The 10,526-nt window shown below is 41.7% G+C and overlaps 1 protein-coding gene across 1 annotated transcript; it reads right to left on the reverse strand.

Annotated features, from left to right (window-relative positions):
- Nucleotides 1-1,406: 1,406 nt before the first annotated feature.
- LOC311144393 (neutrophil cytosol factor 2-like) lies at nucleotides 1,407-9,657 on the reverse strand (the record flags this gene model as incomplete). The annotated part of the gene is made up of 12 exons (XM_084180406.1): nucleotides 9,607-9,657; nucleotides 8,801-8,978; nucleotides 8,604-8,686; nucleotides 8,104-8,212; nucleotides 4,455-4,580; nucleotides 4,147-4,254; nucleotides 3,777-3,836; nucleotides 3,565-3,602; nucleotides 3,117-3,255; nucleotides 2,433-2,504; nucleotides 1,879-1,966; nucleotides 1,407-1,558 (listed from the first exon to the last, which is right to left on the reverse strand). Exons 2-12 carry the CDS (start codon nucleotides 8,972-8,974, stop codon nucleotides 1,407-1,409), a joined length of 1,149 nt encoding a protein of 382 aa, XP_084036532.1. The 5' UTR covers nucleotides 8,975-8,978; nucleotides 9,607-9,657.
- Nucleotides 9,658-10,526: the final 869 nt, after the last annotated feature.

Consider the following 10,526-nt stretch of genomic DNA (forward strand, 5'->3'; position numbering starts at 1 on the left):
AGTCCTCTGGGCCCTCAGCTGCATAGTCATACAGTGCCACCATCTGGTAGAGAATGGTACGGTTGGCCAGGGGGTCCTCAGTCTGACACAGAGAGAGCAGAGGAACAGGTTAGCTTTCACTCAGCAATTAGCCACACATTCCATTGAGGAATTTCAGTTCAAAATGGGTCTGTGCTACATACATTGTACCAAAGGTCTTTGTCCTAAATGGCACCCTATTCCCTCTATAGTGCACTACTTTTGACCAGAGCACATAGCGTAGCCCATAAAGTAGTGCACTTAATAGGGAATAGATAATAAAGTATCTGTCCTTTCATTTTAGTAGACGCTCTTATCCAGAGCAACATACAGTTATTGAGTGCATACATTATTATTTTTAAAAAATTTCATACTGGCCCCCCGTGGGAATCGAACCCATAACCCTGGCGTTGCAAGCGCCATGCTCTACCAACAGAGCTACACGGGGCGCCTTTCCATTGTGTTAACTATGGAGGAATCTTTCAAATACTTTCATGATTGCATAATATACACTGGAATGTTCTGAAGAATGGATGCACTCAGGTCTCCTAACATCAGTTGTATAACTGGTATTGGCAGTGTTGACTCAATGGAAATAGAGAAAACTCTCTACACCACTCTCACTGAAACCTCTCGCTTTTCCCCAGCCAGCCAGTCTGTCAGGAATTGTATGTAAAAGTAGAAAGTACGTAACCTCCTGTCCAATACGTTTTGGCACGGCCATCAGAGTATTCTAAGAGGTCATTTCTTCTTATGAAAATCATTCAGGTCACTCTGACATGCTGAGGCGCAAAAGCTAGTCTTAAATAGTCCAGAACATATTTTTACCTGACAACTGACTACCTCTCCCTCCCCTGGGCTTTGCATTGACTTAATCAGGCCAAATCATCAGTATTCCATTACACCAGACACTTGAAAATGATGAGTCATAAAATGAATTAGAAGTTATCCACAACCCTATCTGCATAGTGTACAGTATGTAAACCCATGCAGCTAGAAGTACAGCACAACATACTGTATTTAGTGGATTATGTCAAATGATCCTTCTTCGAGTCAGGCTGACACCAGTGGAGGCTGCTGAGGGGAGGACGGTTCATAATAATGGCTGGAACGGAGCGATTGGAATGGCATCAAACACATAGAAACCATGTGTTTGATGTATTTGATACCATTCCACCTATTCTGCTCCAGCCATTACCACTAGCCTGTCCTCCCCAATTAAGGTGCTACCAACCTCCTGTGGCTGACACACATTCTTCTTCAACCAACTGGAGGACAGATTTACTAATTGTTTGAACCTAATAACTTCAGAGAAATAAATAGCATTATCATAATATTAATTTGACCTTTACATGTGTTATTTCCGACAGAGATCAAGAGTTACACACTCAGATAAAAACACTGATTAAGTCAGACCCTTTACTCACCAGCTCAGTGGGCCTGTCCACTGTGGATGGGTAACTGGGTGGCGGGGTGGAGGTGGTTGGTAGGTGGGTGGCAGAGGCATAGAAGGATGGAGATGCCTCTCTATCTGGGCTCTCTGCAGATGAGATACAGCACACGATTAAAAAGGCTGAACACAGACAATAATCAGTGAAGAGGTTTTCATGACTGTAAAATGTACACATTAATAGTTAATGGGGCTGGCAGAATGACGACTGTTACAATATGATTTAAAGCACTTTGAGATTCTTTGTGTAATTAAAAATACTATAATAGTTAAATAAATAATAATTATTATTATTATTGTTAAATTAACAACATAAAGGTGCTTTAAAGGTTAAGATGGATGCTGGCATGGCCTGGCTCCATCCCATTGGTCTTGTGCTCTGCCAGTGGGGTTAAACAAGGTGAGCCTACCCTGCGGACGTTCTTCGTGGCTGAGCTGGCTCTGTGGGCGAGTGGGCGGCTTGAGGCCCGGTGGGAGGGGGATCCCACTGGGAATACTCTGTGGAGGACACAGCCAGAGTAGTCAAGGTAACACACCGCTCTCTGTGCCTACCATTAAAGCAGTGAAACATCCAGACAGGCTGGGCTCATAATTGCTATTCCTCTTGTGACACCTCATTCCCTTTTCGTTCAAATCCAAGGGTTTTCAACAACCCTGTCTGTCCTGCACATCTACAAGTGTTAAGCAGGTGTGACTTTGGTACACATTAATAGACCTACAACTTTTTTTCCTGACACCACTTTTTCCACTGTGGGTAGAGGAGGAGAGTCAGCATACAGCTCTGTTCAGCATTACTCTATAACTGAACGTTGAGAGAACAACCCAGTTGAGATTCAAAACTTGAAGCTGCTCTAAAACAGGATTGTCACATTCTGTTCACCATTATGGAAATAGCTACATCGTCTTAGTCAACCATCAAATGCGATGAAATAAGAAACTCTAAGATGAAGATAGAAAGCCTTACTTTATTCATTTTTCTGCCTTTGGACTTCTTGACATCCACTGGGTCCAGCAGGGTCATGGGGACAAGTCCTTTCTAAACGACGAAAGAGAAACAAAAGGAAAGATGAGTGATAATCATAAATTGAATAGATATACAATCATACAGAAAGAAGGCAGGCCACAATAAAAGGAGGTGTTGTTGTGTTAGGAAACGGGAGACAGCTATGGGACAGCAGCGCCTCTTGTGGAATGTGGAAGTATTGCATTAGTCTTATGTGCTTTGTAATTCATAATAGAACATCCTAGCCAGTTACTATTGTACAATACAACTTTATTGTTCATACATTACAGCGAACAACATAAATGTGTCTTCTGCTCAATTCTCAACCCTCCCAGACAACACACATTATTTACAGGTGTAGGGAGTTAACCCACTCTTTACAGGTGCAGGGAGTTAACACACTCTTTACAGGTGCAGGGAGTTAACCCACTCTTTACAGGTGTAGGGAGTTAACCCACTCTTTACAGGTGTAGGGAGTTAACACACTCTTTACAGGTGTAGGGAGTTAACCCACTCTTTACAGGTGCAGGGAGTTAACCCACTCTTTACAGGTGCAGGGAGTAACCCACTCTTTACAGGTGCAGGGAGTTCACCCACTCTTTACAGGTGCAGGGAGTTAACCCACTCTTTACAGGTGTCTCTCACCTGTCCATCATGTATGACTGTGGCCAGTCCATCTCTGTCCACATCACTGAAGAGAAACACCATGGCTCCCCCAGGCACTGTCAGCTGCCCAGGAGCTTTGGACATGTAGGGGGTACGCAGACGCATGTAGCGAGAATCCCTATGGGGAGGCAAAGACAGCATTAGAAGTGAAGGGTTAACATGCACACTAGCATGCTTATCTCCCAATCAACACTGTAGAAAGATAAACACACATAATTTGACACCTGTACATTTATTATCAACGTTTCGGTCAGAGCCCTTTGTCTTAAAAATATGTTACTCATACCACCATATTAACAATGAACATCTTTTTTTGGATTCAAATATCAGTTCTGAGCTTATTTTCTTCTGGTGTCCATGACCATGACAGAATAATTACAGGGTTTTTGGAACATAATTGAATGTCAGTGTGAATAATATTACTTACTCCACTCTATCCACCTTGGGCTCGTAGTATCCAGGTTTCTGTTCGGAGGACAGAGTCACAGTCAGAGAGAGAGGCAGAGGGCATAGGCTGTGTCCCAGATGGCAGAATGGCATAAGGACTCTGGTCAAAAGCAGTGCACTATATAGGGAATAGGGTGTTATTTGGGACTCATACAAGGTGTACTTCCAATGCTATGTTAACAGTGGTCTTACCTGGATCCTGAGAGGTTCAAATCCACCAAAGTCATCATTGGGAATCATAGAGGAGATGACCTGAAAGCACAGGAAAATACCAATCTGTGATTCAATCTGATTCGATTGACACACACACACACACACACACACACACACACACACACACACACACACACACACACACACACACACACACACACACACAGAGATAAGTCACTATAAATGTGTCCCAAATGGCACCCTATTCCCTATATAGTGCACTACTTTTGACCAGATCCCAATAGGCCCTGATCAAAAGTAGTACACTATATAAGGAATCGGGTGCCATTTGGGATGTACTCTATGTTACTGTGCCTGTGTACATCAGTGTGGTGTGGTGCTACTTTACCTTTGGTTTGCCCAGGAAGTCTCTCTGTTCCAGCTGTTCTACGTCCTGTTTCCTGGGCCGGAACACCTCTCCCTCTGGCACCAGGAGGACAGGCAGCACCTCTCCCCTCTGGGGGTGAAGGCACACACACAGAGAGAAAGAGAGAGAAAGAGAGGGTAATTCAGGAAAGAGAGAACTGCAGCCAAGACAGGAGTTTTTTTCATACCATGTGACTTGATCAGTAAGAAAAAAACTCAGGCCCTATGTGGAGAGGGGAGAATCCAATGTCTGTTATTCTAGTGAACAATGTTTTCCGGTAGTGTACTTACAGAGATACTGTCTAAAGCCACTTCCACGTTCCCTCCTCCTTTCTCCTGGGAGGCTGAGAGTAGGATATCTCTGGCTTTATCCAACTGGTTCAATCTGGAGTGGACAGCTGCTGCGTTATACAAGACCTGGACAACCACAGAGAAACATAGTGTCTGTCACAAATGGCACCCTATTCCTTATATAGTGCACCCCATTCCCTATGTAGTGCACTACTTTTGACCAGAGCCCGATGGGACGGTCTACTAATAACACTCTCCAGATCAAATCACATTTATTTAGAAAGCCCTTTTTTACATCAGCAGATGTCACAAAGTACTTTACAGAAACCCAGCCTAAAACCCCAAAGAGCAAGCACTGCAGATGTAGAAGCACGGTGGCTAGGAAAAACTCCCTAGAAAGGCAGGAACCTAGGAAGAAACCTAGAGAGGAACCAGGCTCTGAGGGGTGGCCAGTCCTTTTCTGGCTGTGCCGGGTGGAGATTATAAGAGGCCAGATATGGGCCACATATTAAGGCCAGATATGATCACAAAGAAAAGTAATACTCAACAACTGCCCATGACAGAGCCTAGCTTAATGTTGCTGCAATTGAAAACATTGGCGTTTTCATCTCTGAACAGAAATACAGCCAATAAAAGAAGTCATTGAACTTTAATCTATAAAGGTCTCACAAATATGATTAATAAAACAAATGCAACAACCATATTTGTTCTAGCTGATAGATTTAGGAAAAAATTGTAATGTCCAGACAGACAGACACATAGTGGTTAGCCCAGTTTGAGGCAAACACAGCCACAGGTGTATATGACCTGGGCTATAAATGTGGAATATGTCTTATCTTCACTACGAAGTAAATCTCCTAAACTTGTTTCCCTTCATTCAATGAGGCTTTGTCAAAGGTCCCTAAAAGGTGGGGTATCTGGCTTTTGGCCCGCACAATGGAAGTGTTGAAATACCTGGGGATATTCTCAGTCTTTAATTTCTCAAGTGCATCCCAAATGGCACCCTATTCCCTATATAGTGCATTTCTTTTGACCAGAGCTCTGTTATACCAGGTCCCATAGCCAAAATGAGTGCCCTTTAAAGAGAATATGGTGCCATTTGTGATGCATCCTTAAAGATGCACTCCAGTCTCCTTTCTCACCTGATTTATCTAACAAAAGGTTAATCTCAATAGGTGGTCGAGGTATTTCATGACATAGCAGAGGGGGTGGCCTCTCCTCTATTGCTCCTCTATTGTTCCCGCAAGCATGGGGGGAGGCCGACGACATCTGACCATCAGACCAACTCCTTGAAGATTGCAGTTGGGTCTAAAAACACTATTTTGCTCAAATTACTTGTTTTACCCTTAAGGGTGTGAACATTACTGTATTTATACTTGGGATATTGTTTAGGAAAAGTTTTTAAAAAATAGCTGGAGTGCATCTTTAATTCAGATATCTTTCACCATTTGGAGCACTGGGCTATAGACCGTATATTTGGATTGTCACATACATTTTGAATCTTGTTTGATCGTACTGTACTCCACTACTGGTACATGGTGTACACCTGTAAGGTACAAGTACATCTATAACACCTGTAAGGTACAAGTTCATCTATAACACCTGTAAGGTACAAGTACATCTACAACACTATGGTGTAAGTCTACATCTATAACACCGTGGTGTAAGTCTACATCTATAACACTGTGGTGTAAGTCTACATCTATAACACTGTGGTGTAAGTCTACATCTATAACACTGTGGTGTAAGTCTACATCTATAACACTGTGGTGTAAGTCTACATCTATAACACTGTGGTGTAAGTCTACATCTATAACACCGTGGTGTAAGTCTACATCTATAACACTGTGGTGTAAGTCTACATCTATAACACCGTGGTGTAAGTCTACATCTATAACACTGTGGTGTAAGTCTACATCTATAACACCGTGGTGTAAGTCTACATCTATAACACCGTGGTGTAAGTCTACATCTATAACACCGTGGTGTAAGTCTACATCTATAACACCGTGGTGTAAGTCTACATCTATAACACAGTGGTGTAAGTCTACATCTATAACACCGTGGTGTAAGTCTACATCTATAACACCGTGGTGTAAGTCTACATCTATAACACCGTGGTGTAAGTCTACATCTATAACACCGTGGTGTAAGTCTACATCTATAACACTGTGGTGTAAGTCTACATCTATAACACCGTGGTGTAAGTCTACATCTATAACACCGTGGTGTAAGTCTACATCTATAACACTGTGGTGTAAGTCTACATCTATAACACCGTGGTGTAAGTCTACATCTATAACACTGTGGTGTAAGTCTACATCTATAACACCGTGGTGTAAGTCTACATCTATAACACCGTGGTGTAAGTCTACATCTATAACACAGTGGTGTAAGTCTACATCTATAACACTGTGGTGTAAGTCTACATCTATAACACCGTGGTGTAAGTCTACATCTATAACACCGTGGTGTAAGTCTACATCTATAACACTATGGTGTAAGTCTACATCTATAACACTGTGGTGTAAGTCTACATCTATAACACCATGGTGTAAGTCTACATCTATAACACTGTGGTGTAAGTCTACATCTATAACACTGTGGTGTAAGTCTACATCTATAACACCGTGGTGTAAGTCTACATCTATAACACCGTGGTGTAAGTCTACATCTATAACACCGTGGTGTAAGTCTACATCAATAACACTATGGTGTAAGTCTACATCTATAACACTGTGGTGTAAGTCTACATCTATAACACCGTGGTGTAAGTCTACATCTATAACACTGTGGTGTAAGTCTACATCTATAACACCGTGGTGTAAGTCTACATCTATAACACTATGGTGTAAGTCTACATCTATAACACTGTGGTGTAAGTCTACATCTATAACACTATGGTGTAAGTCTACATCTATAACACTGTGGTGTAAGTCTACATCTATAACACAGTGGTGTAAGTCTACATCTATAACACTGTGGTGTAAATCTACATCTATAACACTGTGGTGTAAGTCTACATCTATAACACTGTGGTGTAAGTCTACATCTATAACACCGTGGTGTAAGTCTACATCTATAACACCGTGGTGTAAGTCTACATCTATAACACTGTGATGTAAGTCTACATCTATAACACCGTGGTGTAAGTCTACATCTATAACACCGTGGTGTAAGTCTACATCTACAACACCGTGGTGTAAGTCTACATCTATAACACCGTGGTGTAAGTCTACATCTATAACACCGTGGTGTAAGTCTACATCTATAACACCGTGGTGTAAGTCTACATCTATAACACAGTGGTGTAAGTCTACATCTATAACACCGTGGTGTAAGTCTACATCTATAACACTGTGGTGTAAGTCTACATCTATAACACAGTGGTGTAAGTCTACATCTATAACACCGTGGTGTAAGTCTACATCTATAACACTGTGGTGTAAGTCTACATCTATAACACCGTGGTGTAAGTCTACATCTATAACACCGTGGTGTAAGTCTACATCTATAACACCGTGGTGTAAGTCTACATCTATAACACCGTGGTGTAAGTCTACATCTATAACACTGTGGTGTAAGTCTACATCTATAACACCGTGGTGTAAGTCTACATCTATAACACTGTGGTGTAAGTCTGTTGTACCTGCCAGCTGTAGAGCTTGTAGCGTAGCCCCAGCTGTTTGTAGTCAATGACCGTGTTCCCTCTCATGTGTTTCTGAGCTGAGATACAGTCATTCAGAGCCTCCTCCAGCCTACACGGACACACGGACACACGGACACACGGACACACGGACACACGGACACACGGACAAAGAGAGTGGGATGGAAGATATGATGTCTGTCTTTTGTAATCTATAGCATGAATAGACAGCCGTTTGCCTTCATAGGTTAATTGACATCTAAACGCTGTACATACATTTACATTTTGCAGACACTCTTATCCAGAGCGACCTACAGTTAATGAGTGCATACATTTTCATACTGGCCCCCCGTGGGAATCGAACCCACAACTCCATGCTCTACCAACTGAGCTACACGGGACATACACATTGACCTGTACATCCTGTTGTTTACTTTAATAAAAGAGAGAACAACATCAGTTGACAGAAGAGGAACCTAAATGTTGTACAGTGATCTCTTTACCTGCTAGCCATTATGAGTGTTCCAGCTCTTTGGAAAAAGCCAACTGCAAGTCGTGCATCCTTGGCTATGGTCTGGTCTAAAGCCTTCACAGGGTGACGGCATCACAGGGCGACAGATAAATATTAGACGCACTCACACACAAAGAAATCCTTTCAGAGATCGATCAATCACTCTTGACAGCAGTCCTCCAGACTTACCTGGATGGCAGCCTCCAGCTGCCCCAGGGCAAGGTGAGCAGAGGCAGTCAGAAATAGAGTACGGGAGGTAGGTTCAGTGATCTGGTTCAGTTTAGACAGGGCTCCCTGCCAGTCTCTGGCATCCACTGCCTTCACCGCTTCATCCCACAACCGCAGCAGCTCTGTGTACAACATCCTCCTGTGATAGGAACTTTTCTTTATAAAACATTTTGTACCCCAAAAAGGTTACGACAAGTAGGGATCAAAATAACTGTATACACACAGCACTTTTTAAGAGGCCATCTGGAATTGGTAGATACTATTTTAGACTTGTAAATACATTATATATAGCCATTGTAGTTTATATAGCTGATTTGTTGCTTTTCAAATCCCAGATAGCCCCTTTAACCAATTACCTTGTCATGTCTGAGTGCACTGAAGAAAATAACTAGATTACTATGAGAAAATGTAAGTTTTCTTTTCAAGATTTCACATACAGTAGTCCTACAATGTAATAACTGGGGTGGATTTTATGAAATACGAATGAATGAAACTTTAAGAATGAATTCTGAATTCATTAATTTATGAATGAATGAATGAAACTTTATGAATGAAACCACAACAAAGAAAACATTTAGTTGCTCTTCATCATTAAACCAACAAGAAAAAACTGTTCTGTGCTCATACTCAGCAAACACAGCATGGAGATTTAGACTGAGTGACTCTTAAAGAGTATCCAAGTCTTTAATAATGTAATTATAATATAATAGTATCTTTCATACATCAAACAAATATTAATGATTTGAAAAATAAACATCTCTACTTACAGGTGCTCCCACACTTAAAACATAAGCAAAAGGAGAGAAGTTTGATGTCTGAGAGTCAGGTAAATCCTATGGTGAAAGGTTTGTGGTAAGGTATTCCAGCTGAGCGCCTTGAGTCTCACTCAGTATGACAACAGTGAAGTGAAGGTAAGGGAAGGCTGTGGGATCAGCAGTGAGTGAGTCAACACCCTGCTCTACAAGGAAGTCATCCTTGCTTGCATTTCCTGGAATGGGGGAGGAAAGCAAACAAGAAGGTAATGCACCAGGCCTGTGTCTCAAATGGCACCCTACACCCTATATAGTGCACTACTTTTGACCTGAGTCCTATGGGTACTATACATACAGTGTTGGGCGGATCGCTTGAAAAATGTAATATGTACTGATTACAGCTACATGACAAATAAAGTAATCAGTAACGTAATCCTTTGGATTACTCTAAATGAGTTATGTAATCCCATTACTTTGGATAACTTGCAGCTAATATTCAAAAGAAGAAAGATGGAACGGAATATTTTACAAGTTCTTTCAACCTATTTTAATAGTTTGTTTTCTTTCCAGAATTTTGTTTTAGAATTTAATTGTCAATATAATAAAATTAGGCCTAGTCTCCTTGAAAAGTAGACTCAAACACCATGTTACAGATTATAGAATAGCTGCGCAGATTTGTTCATTTTCAGCACATTATGAGGAGTGATAGGATGCAAGACTATTCGATTTTCTGTACAGCAGCTTGCTCTGGCCCATCCCTTGGAACATGCTGTTTGTCAGCAGCACACTAAAGCTCTCCATCGATTGGATGAGTATCAGTAGTGGCGGGCACCAATATGGAAAGTCTGCAGCCTATCGATACCAGTTGTATTTTTTCTACACGAAAGGAAGAGACGCAAATGCACAGCGCGCAGGTTAGGGGTTTAGGAGCTTGT

This window comes from Coregonus lavaretus (assembly GCF_964263955.1).
Source record: "Coregonus lavaretus genome assembly, chromosome: 17".
Classification (NCBI taxonomy): domain Eukaryota; kingdom Metazoa; phylum Chordata; class Actinopteri; order Salmoniformes; family Salmonidae; genus Coregonus; species Coregonus lavaretus.